A 20203-nucleotide genomic window follows, 5' to 3' on the forward strand; every position below is an offset into this window, starting at 1 on the left:
TCTGTACACCAGTTATCTCTCGCGTTAGTCACATTCCTCAGCGCCCTCAAATGGTAAAAGCCTAACAAGCTTACGTGCTGTAAGGGAACGTAGCAGCTGTTCCTCCTGACAAAAAGTGCTGGTTTTATGAGATTTCGCCTTTCCATTTTTTATCGCTCCGCGCAGCCGGGAGCAGCCACAACCCCCCCGCCGCCGCCTCCCCCTCACGGGCTCGCGCGCGCAGCCCGGCGGCGGCGCGCGTGCGCGGCAGAGAGCCCGCCCCCTGCCGCCCTCCCGGCCGAGTCCTCCGCCGTCCCGGCGTGCCCCGCGCGCACCACAGAGCGTGGCGCCGGCCCCGCCGCTCTTCCCGGCTGGCTCCGTGCGCGCGAGGCGGCGCGGCCGCGGCGACATGGCGGGCGTGGGGCGGGCGGAGGAGCGGGAGCAGCACCTGAACGGCGAGCTGCCCCCCGAGCCCGAGGACAGGGACGGCGCGGCCGGGCTCGGCGCTGACGATGGCGCCAAGAAGAAGCGCAAGAAGAAGAAGAAGGGCAGAGCGGGCCCTGCGGGTAGGGGCCGGGCCGCGCCGCGACCCTGCGCTGACGGGCTGGGCGGCGTGAGGGGCCTCGGGCCGCACACCGAGAAGCGGGCGCGGCTGTGCGCGGGCGTGGGGGGCTCAAGGGTCCCGGCGTGCGGGTGCGGGGCGCCGCCGAGGCCGCTGTCCCGGCCTCTGGCAGCGGTGTGGGCTAAGGGGGATCCCCGCGGCTCGGAGGGGGCTGGCGGTGCCCGGAGGATGCTGCTGTCGGTCGGCTGGGGCCAGGGTGTCCTCCCCGCTCCGGTGTGCTCAAGAGAAGGCACCGCTTCCCTCACCCTCTCCTATGCCCCGAGGGTAGAAAGGTGTAAGACTGCCACTGTAAAAGTCATGCCGCCTGATGGAGGCTCTGCACCCCTCCCAAGTTCTCGGAGAGAGCTGGAGCAAGTCTGGGCAAATAGCGTAAAGGCGCGATGGTTTGGGTTTGTTTTAGCAGGCCATCAGTTAGCCATGATCGTGCTGTGCGTTTATAATTATCTACCTCACGCCCATATTATCTCACAAGAGCAGGCTGCTGCTATGGGAAGAAGAATTAGTTACCCTGGCAGAAAAAAGTAATCAGAAGTGTCAGGCTAATCTACCTTTATGTGCAGGTTTCATTAACAGCACCTGTCACTGTACTGTTCTACAGCCTTACACTTTGGGGCTGCTTTAAGACAGAAAAAGGCACTAAGTGCTCAGGTGTCTGTGGGCTGAGTACAACATAATGTTTTTATAAAGCTTTGGGGGTTGTTGGTTACTAACATGGAGCTAATGTTTTACAGTAAGTCATACTTAAACTTTACAAACAGGACAAGAAACTGACAAAGAAATGGAAGGTGCTCTTGATGATGTAGCAAAACAATTGGACAAGCAAGCCCTGGAGGAGAAAGAAAAAGATGATGATGATGATGGCAAGTATAACTTATATTGTCTCTTAACATTTCCAGTTTCAGCTTCTTCCAAGACTCCCTTTTAACAGACTGTTTACAGATATCTTGGTTTGATTTTGGTTGGGTTTGTTTTTAGAGAGGTGAGATGCAACTATATAGTTTCTACTTTTTGTCAGTGATTTTGCTGTCACACAGGTGTACATATAAAAGTAACAGCAATACAGGCTTTGTTAAAGTTTGTGTTTTCAAGGATCTACCTGCTGAAGGGGAATGTTTAGTTTGAGATAAGGTAAGCTATAAATCATTCTCACTTGCATTACCGCAGCCGGTAGACATTTGTGTCCCCAATTATGTCTCTTATTCTTGGCTTAAAACATACAGAGAAAATTTTAAGGTAGCATTTTAATTGATAGGTTTTGCAGTCTTTACCAGTGACTTGAAACCTGCTCATCTGTAATTATAATTTTTCAATAAAATTGAACTTGGGGGGAAATTAATACATAAGCAAGACACACACTTTGTATGTTGCTTGTGCTGTGTAGCTGATTTTCTAAGCCAGAACCTTGAAAGTGTCTGTATTGAAATCCAGACCGAGTCCATCTTTTCTGTAGGGAGATCCAGTTAAGGTGCTATATTTCCTTTAGTTTGATGGATGGTTCTCCACAGAAATGGATGTTTAAGAAAGCACATTTCTTAAAGTGGTTATTTAGTTTCATTTTTCTGAATTAGCATATAAAGTTGGCTCAACACTTTGAGCAGTCTGCTTAGAAATCTCCTTCGTTCACTTGCTGGAATTTGTCCTTCCGGAATGTCATTTTAATGAATTAGGAATGGAAGTTTTAAAAAATTCAATCAGAGTGCTGAGACATATTAAGTAACAAATTTATCTTTGACCATTACCAATCTGCAGCATCAAGTTTATTGCAGGTACCTTGCATAGAAATCTGTTCTTATGGCTTGTTTTGTGGTATCTTTCAAATTATGGAGTTGAAATTAATGCAATATGTGCTTTGCCATCATTGCAACTTTAGGAAGAAGTATTGAGGAGGGTAGTGAAAACTGTATACAATGGAAAGAAATCTTTGAAATCATTAGAATAGTTAGAGTTCTGTCTCGGGAGAAATAACAATGATAGTTGCAGATCAAATGCTGTGCTCTCCTAGCCTCTTTACAGTATTAGTAATTGTGTTACAGTATTAGAAAGCATAAAACAATGAAGTGATGCTATGACTGAATTAATAATCTCTCTTTTTTCCCACATATTAGACTTGGATGTGGATGTGTTTTTAGTAAAACTGATACTTTTGCAGAAAAATTATAACTAATTGAAGTGTTTTGAAGACAGCAGTGTTCTTGCCTGTACTGGTTGTCACTATTTGCCATCTTAATTGTGTAGTTTCAGAATTGTTTTTATAAGACATGCTGCATTAGATTAAAATCAATAAAATACCTACTCCCTCTTTCCTTTTATTTTTTTTCCTCTTGATAAGCCTGTAACTGGGTGGCTTCAAAAAGGAGATTAGCAAGTGCTCTTTGGATTTCCCTGGCCATGTTAAAATACACTGATATGTAACATTTTTGCATGATGCTGTGCTAAGTTATTAAATGGCTATACCAAAATGCCATAAGGTTGGAGCTTCTGTTTCACAAAGACCTGAAATTGCTTTTCTGGTGACAATTTTTTTTCCTTAGCAGCTAAGTAAGCTGAAGACAAACAGTGTTGGTAGATGCAGTAGTTCTGTTTCTGGCAGCACAGTTAGTCTGCAGCAGTCTTCAAGGACATGAAAGCATAGACCGGGCTGGTTTGGCTCACAGTTGGCAGTTTCACGTGCAGTGATGTATGAAAAAGCTACAATACCCAGATAGCAACAGCAGCAATATTTAAGAAATGCTGGGGTTTTTTTTCTCTTCAGTTTAGGCCTAGCCTTTGAAAAAATAATCCAGAAATCTCTTGGTGAATGAACTGGAGTATGCCTAATTAATTTCTTTATGAATGGTTTGGGCATTGCTCAAGGTCAAGACAAATGTGACAAAGTTATCACATTTTAAAGAAATTTATATGCGCTGGTAAGGATTTTTGGTTGCCTGTGAAATACAGATTGATGAAGAATCTGGTAGGTTGGGACCATGTTATAGATACAAAGTATTTATATCTGCAATTTGTTACAGAAACTTAAATTAAGATACTTAATGCCAAATTGAGCTGGCTGGGGAGGGGCAGGAGTGACACTACTGAAATTTGCCCCAGCTGCAGAATTACAGCACTCATCGTGGCATAGAATTGCTGATTATATTGACCATCATGAGAGGCTTGAAGTCTGGTGACTGGAGCAGCTGGTCAGTGTTTTGGTTTGGTTTTTAAGTACAAGCTTCTGGATAAATAGACTCAAAATAGAATGCTTTGACTTGATTCTAGAAGTTCTTTTAATTTTACTTCTTGCTGTAGTTGAAAATGTTCTATATGTAGATGAGTAGTACTTGTGTACTTTGAAAAGAATTTGTGGTTAGGACCAGAAGGTTTAGGTAGCTGATGGCACCTGAAGTACTGAGTATGAAGTAAGTAGGGATTAGATGTTGCCAAATGTGAAGTCTGCAGGGTTGTTGTTACCTCCCAGGTGTGGCTGATTCTTGGTGCTTACCTGCTGTGCTCCCTGGAAACCTCCCACTAGTATAAATTCAGAGAAGGTTTTGGGTTGGAGGGACCTAAAGGTCATCTGGTCCAAGGCCCTGCAATGATCTTCAGGCAGATCACGTTGCTCAAAGCTCCATTCAGCCTGACCCTGACTATTTGCAGGGATGGGGCATCTTCACCTCTCTGGGAAGCCTGTTCCAGTGTTTGACCACCTTGTATCTCACACATTCAGTGCTTTTGCTGAGAGTGTTGTTTGTGACCTTCCCTGTTATCTCAAGATTAAATTTACCCTGGCCTAGAGTGCTGTCATCTTTACTTCTCTGGGGTCTTTACCTTTCCAGATGCAGTAAGTTTTTTTAGCTGAGGATCCGAAGATGGAGGGAAAGCAGTAGTTTCTAGCTTTTTGTTAGCTGTTGTGTCTAATACAGTGTCCTTTAACAATTCCGTGCATCTATTTGCCTGAATTGAGAGCAGAGGACTATGAGGTAGGACTTTCTGAAAACACTTTACCTGAGCTCTCTTTTTTCCTCTGTTGGTGATATGTTTGTTGTCAACTTTCAAAACTATTTTCTTAGGTCTGTGTTTGGTGTAGGGACTGAAAATGCTGATGGTTTGGTGGCAGCTTCTGGATGTTGTCTTTTAATCCATTAAATTCTGCTGTAAGAGAAGTGTTTCCAGATAGTCCAGATGTTGTTGTGTTCTATTCAAACATTGATTCTTTTAAGATTATTTTATGTTCAGCTGAGCACTTTCTTTCCTCTAGATGGAGATGGTGAAGGAGATGGAGCAACTGGGAAAAAGAAGAAGAAGAAGAAAAAGAAGAAAGGACGTAGGTATCAAGCACAAAAATACAGACTATGTGAATATTTGTTATTAAGTGTGTGCAAGTGCTGGTCTTGCAGCTGAAACAAATTTAAGGGTGCAGTTTGTGTTTTTAGGCTAAGTCTGGCCAAGTTATCTTTTTTCTGGTATCCCTGAATGCCATTGAGGGCATTCATTGGCCTCCAGCATTGGCTAAATGAAGTCATATGAGGGCATTGTGATACAATTTTGTCTTGGTAGAAGCCCAGATTCTAGTTAAGGGGATCTTAAATAACATCTGCTGTTTAACTTTTATGGTTGAAATAAGAGGGTTAGTATTTCCAGAGTCCCATGTGTAACACTTTCTTATACTCAACAGCTAAGGTCCAGACAGATCCACCTTCTATTCCAATATGTGATCTATTTCCCAGCAATGTATTCCCAAAGGGAGAAGAATGTGAATATCCACCAACACAAGATGGGTGAGTGTTTTAAGCTTAAGGAAGAAATGCTTTCATTTTGATGTGCTGAAAAAAATAGTTTACACCAAAGGGAGAGAGTAGGTAGATATTCGTATGTCTGAAAGCATTGTCTAGATTTCAATGACTTTTACTTCAGAATGAAAGTACTCTGGAATGTTGTTTTTATTGGTTATTTAAAATCAATGCCTATTTCTCATGGAATGTAAGTAAAATAAGTAAGAGAAGTAATGCTTCCTGTACCCCCTATAAATTGTGTTCAGATAATGATTTCATTTTTATGAGATGAAAATTTGCTTTCAAGGAAGCTTCTTCTTTTTCATTATTTTAGTTTGAACACAATTCCCAAGAGCAGCATTTTCATCAGCATGCTAATGAAGTGCTTGCACAGATAGTTCTGGCAGGCTGATCCAGGAGTGATTCTTTAATGTTTAAGAGTTAAGTATTTAACCTGGGCCATGTTCATAAGAGTATATTTAAACCAGAAAACTAGATAATAAACAACTTAATCATGTACATAGTTTATTAACAAATAACACACTATTTTTACACCTCTAATACATATTCAGCTGTTGAAGATTAAAATATTTTCTCTGGTTTACCTACTATTTATTGAAAAGAAAAAGGACAAAAGCCATAAAAACAAACCTCCTTTCATAACAGGATTTAAGTGGGGTGTCTTTTCTGGACCTGATGTTCTGCTATGGAGGAAGAATATATGCTTCTAAGGAACCTGAAATAGTTTCCTCATGTAATGTGCTTAAGCAAATATATGCTTAGTTTTCTTCTAATTTAAATATTCAAATATTGCTATGCTACTTTAGTATTTCCTAATATAAGCCACTACTTAAATTAGTAGCTGACATTAATGCCAGGACATTTCATATTCTGAGTAATTCCTTCATTTTATATATTGGTGGAGCATTTTTGTGCCATGTCTTATTCATGCTGAGGTCAGTAGGGTTTTGCCTTTGATTTTTTTAAGAGTTGCACTTCTATTCTTAACTGTTAATGTCATGTGCTTTCTAAAGTTACCTCTCATCAACCCACAATTGTGTATTTTGTGTGAGAAGTTCAGCTAGAAGTGGGCGTCATTCAGATTTCAGCCTAAAAATAATAGCAGATAATCAATGCTTCCATAGACAACAGACTAACAGGTTTAACATTTTTATATCTCCAGTTGTTTGGCGGGGGGGGGGTGTTTTGGTTTTTGGGTTTTTTTGAAGCTTGTGTTTTTTCTTGCAGATGTGGGAATTTGAAATGATACAACTGGGAGGGCAGAAAATAAATAAGCAGTATTTCATGATACACCAATTCTGTGAAAGTAGAATTCAGGAATTCTTGACCCTGCCTACTTGTTTCTGCCTCTTTGCTGTTAGAGTCACTGACTGGTTTGCTTTGGAATGTACCTTGAAGATGAGCTAGTTCCAACCCCCCTGCCATAGGCAGGGACACCTTCCACAATTTCTCTGGGCAACCTGTTCCAGTGCCTTAACACCCTCACAGTAAATGAATTCTTCCTAGCTTCTAATCTAAACCTACCATCTTTCAGTTTATAGCCATTACCCCTTGTCTTGTCACTAATGACCTTGGAAAAAGCTTTCCCTTTCAGGTTCTGGAAGGTGCTATGAGGTCTCCCCAGAGCCTTCTCTTCTCCAGGCTGCAGGGCCCCACCTATTCTCAGCCTGTCTTCACAGGAGTGGTTCTTACAGCCATGATCATTTTCATGGCCCTTCTCTGCACTCACTGAAACAGCCCCACATCTTTCTTATCTTGGGGGCCTCAGAGCTGAATGTAATACTCCAGGTGGGGTCTCTCAATGCAGTAGAGGGGTAGAATCACCTTCCTTGACCTGCTGGCCACGGTGCTTTTGATGCAACCCAGTGTGTGATTTGGCTTCCTGGGCTGTGAGTGCACATTGCTTGGTCATGTGGAGCTTCTTGTCACCAACATCCCCAAATCCTTCTCCTCAGAGCTGCTCTCAATCCATTCTTCACCCAGCCTGTGTTTGTGAGGGGATTGTCCTGACCCAGGACAGGGTGCAGAACCTTGCACTTGGCCTTGTTGAACGTCATGATGGTCACACAGGTCCACCTCTCAACCTTGTAATGGTCCCTCTGGATGGCATCCCTTCCCTCCAGCATGACTGGATTATCTGGGGGAAGATAATCTCAGGAAATGCTTTTCTGGATTTCTTTGATCACTATAATCTAAACTACAGTGTGATCCTGTAAAGATTTGTACTGGTGAAAACTGCAGGCTGTGAACTGGAGTAAAAAGCTGGACCAAATGGTTTGGAGCAAGAGTTGAATTTCTTCAGCTGACATGTGACAGGCAGCACATTAGGGGAAAAAAAAAGGCTTGTTAGCTCATGTACTTGTCTTGGGAGGACTTGATGTTTGGCGTGAGGCCTTCACCTGACCAACTGATTTTTCATGTGTCCTGAAGTGCTTAGGCCCTAGCAGAAATTCTTGTTGCCTCCCTTCCTGAGCTCCCAGGTGGCAGTAGGGCAGCTTTTTCAGCAAAATGCTTTGGGTCTGCTACAGTGTTTTTACGTGTAGAGGCAGTTCTGTCCCCTGGTTGACTTGTGTGAAGTGACAATATGCTGAAATACAGTAAGACAGAGTGAGGATGGCTTCCTGCCAGTTTGCTGGAGTTGCACTCAAGTCTGTGACAGATGGCAGAGCAGCTGCCCAGACTCTGTCAGCAATTCTTGCTACCAAGGGGTGTTCACTGCTGGAATCCAGAACAGTCTGAAAGGATCTTTGAGTCTCTGTCCCCAGTGTTTTTCTGCAGTGCACCTTTTCCATCTTCAATGACTGCTGTGCTGGCAGAAGTCCAGTTTTCTAGTGGCAGTGCAGGAGCCCAGGTTTTACAGCACGTTGCTTTCTTTTTTTGGTAGAATTTGCTGGATTGAGGGAAATTGTAGGAGTAGTATGTGTGATGCTTGCTACTGGAGCAAGAAAACTGCTCAAAAAGGTAAATGTGGGATTTCTGCTTTACACTTTTATCTGAAAAGAAGTAGAAAGTTCAATGGAAACAAGCAAAAGGGTCTCAAAATATTTTGTATCCTCTGATCATCCTGAGAAAGATTTATCCTCCTTTATCTTCTCAACTATTTTGAAATACTCAGTATAAATATATATACTTATAAATCTTCCCATTTAGAAAGTAACATTCTGACATGTGTCATACTTACCATGCACTGTGTTAGGTGTTATTACTTAAATATTCTGAGCATGACTGAAAATAATACTGGAACTGCAAGCTCTTAAATTTTGAAGATGCTTATTGTCTGTGTCAGCAGCAGTTTCTGGGCCAAGCAGCCACACTACAGTGCTGAGGTTCATCTCTATACAGGAACAACGCTGTCTGAATGAATAAGATTGTGAAAAAAATAAACTTTTTGCATGAGTAGAGCCTGATGCAGTTTTTTGCCCTGCTAAACTTAAGGTGGAATTGCAGGTATTAATATGAATTTTGTACACCTGTTCTGTGTCTTTGAAAACTTGGGCATCCTTCAAGCACCCTGCTTGTCTGGGCCTTTGGTAGGATGTTGCTGCCTTTCACAGCTGCTACTCTGGGTACTGATAGTTTGTTTTTTTTTTTTAATAGGCTTCCTTTATTCTGAAAATTGTATAAATCAGGATCTTTTCTTACACAGGGGAATGTAGACCTGGCTGGTTAATAAACACTTTGCAGGCTTTAGACAGAAGTTGTAATGACTGCTGTGATTATAGTAACTTGTTTGAAACATTTCCTTTATTTTCAAGGCGAACTGCTGCTTGGAGAACAACTAGTGAAGAAAAGAAAGCACTAGACCAAGCCAGTGAGGAAATCTGGAATGATTTTCGGGAGGCTGCAGAGGCACACAGACAAGTGAGGAAATACGTTATGAGCTGGATAAAACCTGGAATGACAATGATAGAAATCTGGTAAGGACACACATCTTCTAGAAGACCTGTGCTCTAGGTTTTTCTTCATTTTCCAGAGAGGGAGAGATTTAGTCTCAGTTTTGTGTGCTTAATTCACTGTGTAATGAATGTTGGGGAGATTTTTGTTTGAGGTACACAACCACTTGCCAATTATTTCCATTGCCAATTATTTCCTTTAAGCTTCTTCTTGCATTTTTAGCTTATGCAGCTTTACAGGGCCTGGGATTATACTGAATTTTAAACTAAGCTTTCCCTGATGTTCATGTACTTTGATTATATGCTTCATTTAGTTTTCAGTGCCTTTGCTACTCTGCAGCAGTACTGGGAAAAGCAGCAATAGCAGCACTGCTGCTGCTGCTTGCCAGAATTGTCATGAAATGGCATGTGGACAGTGAGGTGCAGTCTGTGCTGGGGACTGGGCAAGGAGAGGAGGCATAAAACCGGCATGGCTGTGTATTCAGTCCAGGGCAGGAAGGTTTGGACTATGTTCAGTCTTCTTTGACTGACTGGTGTTTCTGGTGGAAACGCAGTGGGGTTATTATTCTCAGTTAGTAAGAAATAACTGAGCAAATGGATTCAGATGAATGTGAATTTGATTAAGTTTAAAGAAAGAATTAGCCTGGACTGATTTTTGTGACTCTTCCAACTATTACTTTTTCTGTCCTTCAGTTTATCTAGATTGAATGTCTACTGTCCAAGTACTGCACTGATCCAGAACAGTTTAGCTTCCAAAATCAGGTGCTTTCAGCCTGGTGTGACTGAGGACTGTGCTGACAAGAGTAGGATAGTAAGAAAGCTAATGAGAGCTGATCCCCAAGGTAACTGTGCAAGGATAACAGAAAGACATAATATGCCATGAGGGAAAGTAGAAGAAAGGCAGCTCACTAGTCTGGGTGAAACAAATCTGTCTTTGTGAATTATACAGTTTGGCTGTTCTAAGCACGCATTTTCTCAAAACATGACTGTTCTTGATAAAGTACCTCAGACTGTGGGGCCTTGCTGATTAAAATATGCTCTCTTTTTTCATATTTCTCTGGCTTTCTTAAAATCAGTTTGGTGCACTGCAGTGAGCTGCAGTTTACCTCATTCACTGACACTGAAGGAGAATGCACCGTTGGATGTGTATTTGTGGATTTGCAGTAGCTAGCATCGTGAGATTAGACAAAACCAAAAAACAAAGGCTAGTCTCACAAGGTTTTATTTGATCATAGTTACCACTCAGTTTTTTTTTTAAGTCCTTTTATAATCAGTTTTTTTAATAAATAAGAGGCTTTACCTTCTTTTCCCCACCACTTTTTAGATCACAGTAATTATAAAGAATGTATTTCATTTACCTAAACTTTGGTTGTCTAACCTTTGCAGTTCAGGAAGGATGGGTTAAATGTACCTTGTAAGGATAAATATTTTAAACTTAAATTAAAAAAAATAGAGAAGGGCTCATTTTTGCCCAAGAAAGGGTAGAGGAAACAACACAAAGAGCTGAAGATTGTTGTGTTGTGCCTATGTTTTTCAGCCTAGGGTTGTCTGTCCACTTAGCATGCAAATAGTTTGATTTGATATAAAAACATTTGCTTTTATATTTTTCTGAGGTTTTGTTCTTGCATTGATTTATTTGAAGTAGTCATAAGAAATACTAATGACAATTGTCCTATTCTTTTTTCTTCTCCCTCCCCTCTGCCTTTCAGTGAAAAGCTAGAAGACTGCTCACGTAAGCTGATAAAGGAAAATGGTTTAAATGCAGGTCTTGCATTTCCTACGGGGTGTTCTCTGAATAATTGTGCTGCCCACTACACTCCCAATGCTGGAGATCCAACAGTCCTGCAATACAATGATATTTGCAAAATAGATTTTGGAACACATATTAGTGGTTAGTTTTCATTTATTAATTAAAACTTTGAGAATGTTCTTCGGTGCAAATACTATGAAGCTAACTAACTTCTGCTGATTTCAGGTCGAATTATTGACTGTGCTTTTACAGTCACATTCAATCCAAAATATGACAGACTATTACAAGCTGTAAAGGATGCCACAAATACTGGAATAAAGGTATGATCCTTATGTAAGTAATTTACAAAGACTTTTTCAGTAAATGTTGTGATTATTTTCCATTTATATTTGCATTCATTTTCAGTGTGCTGGAATAGATGTACGTCTCTGTGATGTGGGAGAGGCCATACAAGAAGTTATGGAGTCTTATGAAGTTGAAATTGATGGCAAAACATACCAAGGCAAGTTATTTTCTTCATATAGGGATAGTTGTTTTAGAAGTGTGAACCTGTATATAAATTTGTGTAAATATTGATTTCAACATAAGATATTGAAAAGACTTTTCTCCTAGAAGTATGGTATGGGTCTTGCATAAATACATGTTTATGGCTGGCTTGCCTTTCCTTTGGAGAAACGTTCTTGGCTTATACTTCCAAGTATTGCATCTCTTAACAGACAAGATGATAATATGAATGCTAAACAGCAGTTTTGAACTGTACAGATTATTTGATACTTGCTGTTTGGCTTTATTAATAAGCTTTTATTACTGTTGGATTTGCTGCTCTTTAATAACGAAGCCTTGCTAAAGCCTACAAAACTAACCTGTGTTTTGGCTGGTGTTTGTACAAGATACGTGGATAGTTCTGAGTTTGCTTCCTGTGCTGTATGATGACTCACTATTACACTTTCAATATGGGATAACAAACCAAATTGCCCTAAAGGGTTCACCATTTGTTAGGAAATTGCCTGTAATGTTCATGTTCTCTTCCAAAGTGAAGCCAATCCGCAATTTGAACGGACACTCCATTGGGCCCTATAGGATACATGCAGGAAAAACAGTACCCATTGTGAAAGGAGGAGAAGCCACAAGAATGGAGGAGTGAGTTCTTTATTCCTTCTGTTAAATTTCCCCAGTATCATTTGCAGAATAGTATTTCTGTGCACTTTTCATTTGTAGTTTTTGTCATTCTGGTGAATAATTGCAGTGGAATAACTGCTGTAATGTGTAATGCTCCTATACAGGAGTAGTTCTGTCTCAGTGCCTTCTTCATTTTAGCCCTGGAGTGTTCAGGTATCTAACACTTCCTGAAATTGAAGCCTTGGAACACTGCTATTTAAAAAACAAACCAAAAGAAACCCACCACTGTTGAAATCTGAATGCCACAGTAATACTTAATAAAACTCCTACATATTTATTTCTCTGTGTGTATATGTTATTAATGGAGTGTTGGAATGTTGCATTAGGAACATTCTTGAAAAGAAAAGAAACATGAAAAGGAATTCATATTTAGGGGTGAACTGGAGTTTAGGAAATCAGAGTTTTCCTGAATGACTTGTAGGTCATTCATACTCCTTGTTTGTTTCTTTTGTAATGAAATCTTCTCTCACTCAGGTAATTCTTGATAAATACATCTGAAGTGTAGTTTTGGATAAGTTTTTGTGAGTACTGTTAGATACAGTATTTTTCTTGAAAAGTTTCCAATGTCTTTTTTTCTCTGCCGATACCAAGTAATTAAGTGTATTTGTAGTTACTGTGAGAGGCTAGTTCAAAGATGTTGTTTGGGTAGTGTTCTGGAGCAGGGAAAGGGCAATGGCTGTACATGATGTGACAAAGTACCGGTTGTGAAGGCAGTATTCAAACATGGAACCTGAGATTTAGCCATCATTGTCAATGAAGCTCTTGTTCTCATAAGATAAGATTTAAAGGATGGGTGATGAGACAAGATGCTTTTAATTTTATTCTAAGCTTCATCACTAATGATCACCGGTAAGTCTATCAGGATAGATAAGGCTTGTCAGAGCTGAAGAGGCACAAGTGTGGTCTGGACAGGATTGTTTTTTGAGGTAGGCTCACTCTCATCACCCAAAACTTGTATCATAGTTGTTGACCTGTGATGTGCACAAAAAGGCAAAGTTTAAATTATCTTATCTATAAGACTGTGCAAAGAGATTAAGAGTACTGGAAAAGGAAGATAGAAAAACTTGTGTGTTCTTCTTAGTTTGACTTAGTTAATGGCTTCGTTTTGGGGAGAAGACTTTTTCTAATTTCTTCAGCTTCTGTAGGTTACTTAGGACACAATTCTACATTGTTAAGTACGGTGAGGTTGACAATGAAGAATGTGAAGCATAGCCAAGGTCTTGCTGTACTGTGCTAATTATAGTATCAAACTGCAATCCAGGGAATTTTTTGTGACTAACAGAGCCTCTGATGATCCTTATTCAGAAAAAGTGGGTTTTAAGTGAACCTTGTGGCAGCATTATATGGGGCTTTTTGAGGGTTGGTTTTTTAAATGAGTCAGTTGAATATTCAGGGACATCTTCAAAAGTTTGTCTTGAATTTGTAGCCTGTTACTGCTTTTCATATGGCTTCTCATTCTGGGCTGGTGACTTTAAAAGTAGCTTAATAAAATAAACAGTGAACTCATAGTGTCCGTCAGTGTTTGATGCCGTGGCTTGTTAAGTCCCTGTCACAGTCCTGCTGTTAAGGATGTGTGAGTGCACTTGGCAGAAATGAGTTTGTTTAATGGCATTTCAGTATGTTCTTAGCTAGAATTTTGATAATGCCCTTGGCAGATATGTATCACCTTCATTTCTTCAAGAAATTAATCTTGTGGAATGAAAGTGAGCAGGTTAAAGGTATATACTAGCATCTGTTACCAGAAAATTCTTGCAGAAATTGGGCAGAAAGTTCATCAGTGCAGTATGTGTCTGTAATCAACATCTATTTGCTATGTCTAAACTATACATATCCTAGGACTTACACCTGAATAGCACAGGAGAAGTACTTCCAGGTAGCAAAAGTAGTCTCTTAGCTATGTTAGATGTATGCCTTGACAATGTTTTAACTGCAAGGACTTTGAGAAATTGTGACTAGAAACATGCTGGTGCTTCTGGCTTGAAATAAAATGCTACTAATGTAAATAGTTGATGGTAGTTGTAACTCTAATGTGTGAAATCTTCATACTGAATTTTTTCTACATTGATTTGACAATTGAATCTATTCCCATTTAATTACTCGTGTTCAGAAGTGTAATACTGAAATGTTGTATCACAATGACACAATGTCACATTTTCATATTGCAGCATGTTCCTTTTTTCTCTCCTTAGGAAGGTGAAGTGTATGCCATAGAAACCTTTGGTAGCACAGGAAAAGGCGTTGTTCATGATGATATGGAGTGTTCTCATTACATGAAGAACTTTGATGTTGGGCATGTGCCAATAAGGTTGGATTTTGTTGGTGTATTTTCATAGAGCTACCACCCCCTTGGGATTCAAATTTGATAACAATGCATGTTCTTCACTAATTAATAAGGCTGTCAAGGACTTGAGGGGCAACACTAGCAATATTGTTACAAAATACACTCTCATTGTTAGTGTGGAATAACACAGAATTATTTCCAGGAAACTGAAAATGGAGAAAATATGTTTTGGGAATACAATCTTCCTGCCATTATTTTTTTTATGATTCGTAATATATAGATTCTATTTGTGTATTCACCTGTGTATTAAATGTATAGTGGGTTTTTTTAGTCAGTATCTGTACTGTGGTTGTGTGTCACAATCTTTGTCTTGCTGCTGTTCCCAGAATCTATTAAGCTATTTGTGCCGTCTGTTTTATTTTATGGATATTTTGAGAGTTTTGAGTTTTTGTTTTAGTGCATGGATGTAAAATGAAGAAATTCCTCATTTTTAATTTCACTGGGTTTGCATTTTGGCATTTGTAGGAGTGCAACATATTTTCTGAAACAAAGACCACTCTGGTCAGAAACGTAGCAGGCAGACATGCTTTTCCACAGCACATACCGGGAGTGTGAGAGAGGATAGGAAGAATTAGACTAAAGATCGCAAAGGAACTGCTTGACTGCAACTAAGCTTAGTTTTTAAAAGATCTATAAATATATATATTTTTTATGCCTGTATATTGTAAGATGTATGAATAAAAAGCTTACTGAGTATTTACTTCAGAAGTGAAAACTCAGCATTTTAAACCACCGAGCTTCTTCCAAAATTAGTTCAGATTACTGACCACTCTGATCCGGAAGAATTCTGTTTTTCTTTATAAAATGAAATGTCCTTTTATTTTTTAAGAGAGAGATTTCTGTCCCTGTGTTTAGTTTAGCTTGCAGATAGGTTCACAGTCTGTTTTGAAGGATATCTATTTGCAGGAGGAGAGTGCACTTCATTTTCTAAAGAGAACATGTGACTGATGTAGAAAGACATCCCAAGTCTAGGCACTCTGAAAAGACCTTGCAGTCCAACTTTATTCTTAGTTGGTGTGCTTTATTTCTGTAGTGAATGCATGCTGGTGATATCTCTGTCTTCTCCAACACATTCTTGTTTGGTTTTTTCCCTCCAAGGCTTCCAAGAGCGAAACACTTGCTAAACGTTATCAACGAAAACTTTGGTACTCTTGCCTTCTGCCGGCGGTGGCTGGATCGCCTGGGGGAGAGCAAATACCTGATGGCTCTGAAGAACCTGTGCGACCTGGGCATCGTGGATCCCTACCCGCCCCTGTGCGACATCAAGGGCTCCTACACGGCGCAGTTCGAGCACACCATCCTGCTGCGCCCCACCTGCAAGGAGGTTGTCAGCAGGGGCGACGACTACTAACTCAGAGCCACCTCAGCACCTTTGTACTCCAGGCTTTCTTGGAACATACTCTACCAGAATTAATTTGCAACACATTGTCTGTTTTAACAGTGGACCGATGTTAATACTTTCCGTATTTGGAAAGGAAGGAATTTAATCTAAGGCAAGTCTTCTAATTGTAACTAACCATGGAAAAAGCTTTCAGGCCTTTAGAAATATTTCAAAAGTTACTTATTTTTTCTGTTCAGGGAAATACGTGCTATAAAGCTCAATTTTTAGTTTGGAATGAGTTATACATTTTGTTCTGAACATTTATGATAAAAGATGCTTTTCAAATATTTATATGACCATATTCCTACTTGAATGCTTTGAATGACTACACCTGATTTCTGCGCCCCAGTCCTCTATGATATTGCCTTTTAAACTTCCTGGAATCCATTTTGTAAAAAATAAAGATAAATTTTCAAATCTGAAAATATATATAATTTTTAGAAGTCTGGTTATGATTCTGGTCAGGAGTCCACTGGGAAACTGCTCTATTAAATATTTTACAAACTTGATTTGCCATTTCTTGTCTTGAAATTGGACCTTGTCTTACCCTTCATATGAAACTTGGCCTTTCATGCTTGTTTAAATAATCTTGTCAGTGCTGGGATACAGGGCAAGAAGTCATCAACACTTTACAGGACAAAATGTGACAACTACAGTAAAGGTGTGTGGTAAGGGTTTTGAGTGTGCTAGTCTTTAGTTTAGACTTCAGCTCTATTAATGCAGCTGGTGGTCTCTGCTGGTGGTGGCATCAAGATGCCTTCAGCTTCGGGCTGAAGTCAGCTCAGTTTTAGTGTATGTGCCTACATAATCTTTGCCATTGGCATACCCTCTTGCACAGAGTCAAATTTCATGTGATTTCCTGTCTTTTTAAAGTTCATATTCGATTGCGCAAGTGGTGGGGACAAGGAAAACTATTTATTTTTGAGTGTTAAAAGTTACTTCATGCAGGCAAAATAATCTGGAGTATTTGATGTTTTCCTGACAAAAAGTTATTATCTGACTCCTGCTGCAGTGAAATCTGACTGTTGAATCTCATTTGTAAAGGTAAACTAAATCCCATGGCTCTGCAGGCCTATATGCAATATGTCTTCCAATGCTGTATCTTTACCTCATTACTTGCATATTAAAAATTTCAATAGTTACTGGTGATAAAAATGACAGCTCTGTTAATAGGTCACTAACAGTGCCTTAAACATAAGTGCTTAGAAAACAGATACTTCACCTGCTCCTTTATAGTCAGCCTGTCTCTATAGAAGAGTTCATATTAACTTTAAAATATCCGTTATGTTCTCCTCTCCTCTAGGGTAAAAGCTGCATTTTTGTCCGTTCATACCTGATTATGTGAGCTGCAATTTAGAGGGGAGCAGTGTCATATACTGCCTACAGTTTAAAAATAATAGAAACTGGTGGGATTTTTACCCCAATTACAAGTATTGTTCAAACTCAGTACTGTTTAAACTTGCAGAAATGGATGAAATGGGACACTGAAATGTGTATTTATTTCTGCTGTTGCTGTTTGGCAATCTTGGCATCCCAGCAATGAATTTTAATTTAGGCAGCTGTATGTTTGTCTCAGCTTCCCAAGAAACAGTAGCTAGTGTGGGTGCTTGTGCATTGCAAAGTGAAAGCTGGCACTTGAAAGAATCTGTGCTGGGTACATTGCTGCTATTTTTATTTATGCTAACAAGACCATACTCTTCTGCACTTCTTGATATGACAAGAGCAGGTTCTTGTAGCCTGGCTGGCTTCCAGCTCACTTATTTTTGTACAAAGTCCACTAGAAACAACACAAATTGTTTTAGTTCTTGCCTGCTTATTGGCAATTTCTAGACTTTTCTCTCTAGAAGGTGCCTGTTTAGGTAGAAGTTCAGTGTGACTTGGTATTGTTTCTACAGCTTAAGGCTTAACTTCACTGACAGTAACTTTAAAAACATTTGGTTTTACAAATCGATTATGTGTTTTCTTCCCTTTGTTTTTTGGGTTTTTTACCTGAATATGATAGACCCGGACTAGCAGAGCTAGTTTGGACCATGGCCTCCGAACTTCTTAATTTGCTGGCTGTTTGTTAGTTCACACATAGAGGCTGATCATCATGTGTAACAAGGTAAAGTAGAAATGACTCAGCAAAATACTTGCAGAGGGTGATGACTTGCCCATAAATTTAACTGGGTATATCTGCATACAAGCGTCCTGTGCTGCTGGCCCTCCTCCATCCTCCTGCCTGGCATATAAAAGGCAAGCCCTATTTCTATCTCCTTCAAATAAATAAATTTCCTACTGCTCTCATGCTCTTCAGGCTGCCTTTTCCTGCTGCTCTAAGTGTTAAAAGTCCTGGCCATGCTGTCTGGTAAGTGAACCCTGCTCTCCTCACTTGACAAAATCAAAAGTTTACCAAAAGACAAGTCAAAAGTTTACCTAAAGACTTTTGAGCCAGATGTTGAGGTCTGATACCAGAAGATGGGGTCATCTTGTTTCTTGTACATACATTAGAGTATGTACAACTGACCTTGAGTGACGTGTCCTTTTGATGAAGGCATGGCCTAAGAGTTTCCTAATTTTAGACTCAACTACCATGCTTCTCCTCTTAGATGTGGGTAAGACAGGGCTGGTGGGTACAGCAGACACAGCTGGGTGAGTATAACAACAGCATTTCAAAGAGGAGCTGAAATAGGCCATGTGGGGAGGCAAGTGGAGTTCCTGGTCCAGCAAGAAAACTGCTGCTGTGTCTTTCTGTGTGGTTGTGTCATGTGTATCAAAATACTACTTTCAGAACAGTACCAAAACACAGGTAAGATGGTATGCAAACTTAATGATGGGATGTGTAAACATAACTGGAATTTGTTAATTTGATTTTTACAGCTGGTGTTTGTGGAGATAGAGGAATTTTGCCAAATCCTACTTCCAAAAAAATAGAGAATAAGGCTTTTCACTGTTATTTCCCAGGATTATGCACTGTTGGTACTCGGCTTTCTGTGGAACATCAGTCAGCTGTCCAGAATGGGAGGTGGGCAGTGTATTTTCCTCAGTCCAAACACTTTCACAAGGTGTGTTTAAAGACCATGTAGCTTGCCCAAAGCATGGCATGATCTGAATCAGGTTATATTTTTTTCAGACTTATGCATAGTTATTTTTTTCTACAAGGATTCAAGAGGCTTTTCTGTTTTTATAATTTTGAGTGTTTCAGTATTTTTAAAGTAAAAGAAAAAAGACAACTCTGCTCTGACTCTTTTATCATTTTTGACTTGTGTTTTTGCCATGACAGGCACCCAACTTCTATAACTTAAGTCATACTCATTTTAGCTTTGCTTTGCATTTCTACTGATAGTTACATCTCCCTTTTTTACAAAGGTACGGGGCTCAAGGAAAAAACCTAAAAGCTGTGTAGCCTACTCAGCAGTTCAGATTAACAATAAATTTTTTACCTAGTTGTTTTGGAAGTGCCTGTGTCCCCAGTTTTTGAAACTACAATTTATGTTTTTTTCAGTAAGGCTAAATCTCTGAATCCCTTAAATGGGAGAGGGCTCTATAGAAGCCTTCTCTACCACTAGAGAAAAGTGAAGGTGTGTGCTGTCAGGATGCATAAATCCATTACCACCTGGGACTGGGAACTGTTACTGTTTTTCAGTTTAAAGTGAGGCTGCTTTGGCTGTGTGCTGCATCCCTGAGATCTCAGCGAGTTTGCAGATGACACAAAGCCGGAGGAGTGGCTGGTAGGCCAGCTGGGGGCACTGCCACACAAGGGGAGCAGGACAGGCCCAGGAGATGAGACAGGAGGTACCTCATGCAGCTCTGCACCGGGAATGACCACTCCTGCTCCTGGGCAGGAACCACAGGCTGGGTGGGAAGCAGCTGCCCCGGGAAGGACCTGGGGTAGAAGCTGTCCATGAACCAGTAATGTGCCCTTATGACAAGAGAGGCCAACAGCCTTAATCTGGTTAAAGGGTGCAGGGCTACTATCTGAACTAGTTAAATATTAAGAATTGAAGAGCACCTGAATTAGCTCATCCTTGTGGTGGACTGCACTACTCATCTCTACTCTCCCCCCTGCCTTGATTAGGAGGACTAGGACTCTTTCTCCTCCCCTTCTCTTGTTCTATCTAAGAGGAGCAATGGGAAGAAAGCTGGATTTGCTTTTGCAGAGCTAAAGATGTCTTTCAGAGAAAGCCTTGAGGCTCAGCAATCTTTGCTGTAATGCAGGGGAATAGCTGGAAGCAGAGCCTAGGCAATCTTTCTAGTAATGATGGCAGGGTAAGATTCCTTCTAAGATTCCTTCAATGTGCTTAATAGTG

General features: G+C 40.3%; 1 protein-coding gene across 1 annotated transcript; it reads left to right on the forward strand.

Annotated features, from left to right (window-relative positions):
• The first annotated feature begins 319 nt into the window (after positions 1 to 319).
• Positions 320 to 16423, forward strand: METAP2 (methionyl aminopeptidase 2). The gene is made up of 11 exons (XM_054514928.1): positions 320 to 545; positions 1360 to 1461; positions 4836 to 4901; positions 5253 to 5355; positions 9126 to 9287; positions 10973 to 11154; positions 11239 to 11333; positions 11419 to 11515; positions 12048 to 12149; positions 14380 to 14497; positions 15632 to 16423. Exons 1-11 carry the CDS (start codon positions 389 to 391, stop codon positions 15882 to 15884), a joined length of 1437 nt encoding a protein of 478 aa, XP_054370903.1. The 5' UTR covers positions 320 to 388; the 3' UTR covers positions 15885 to 16423.
• The last annotated feature ends 3780 nt before the right edge of the window (positions 16424 to 20203 follow it).

The sequence above is a fragment of the Molothrus ater genome, chromosome 5 (assembly GCF_012460135.2).
Source record: "Molothrus ater isolate BHLD 08-10-18 breed brown headed cowbird chromosome 5, BPBGC_Mater_1.1, whole genome shotgun sequence".
NCBI lineage: Eukaryota > Metazoa > Chordata > Aves > Passeriformes > Icteridae > Molothrus > Molothrus ater.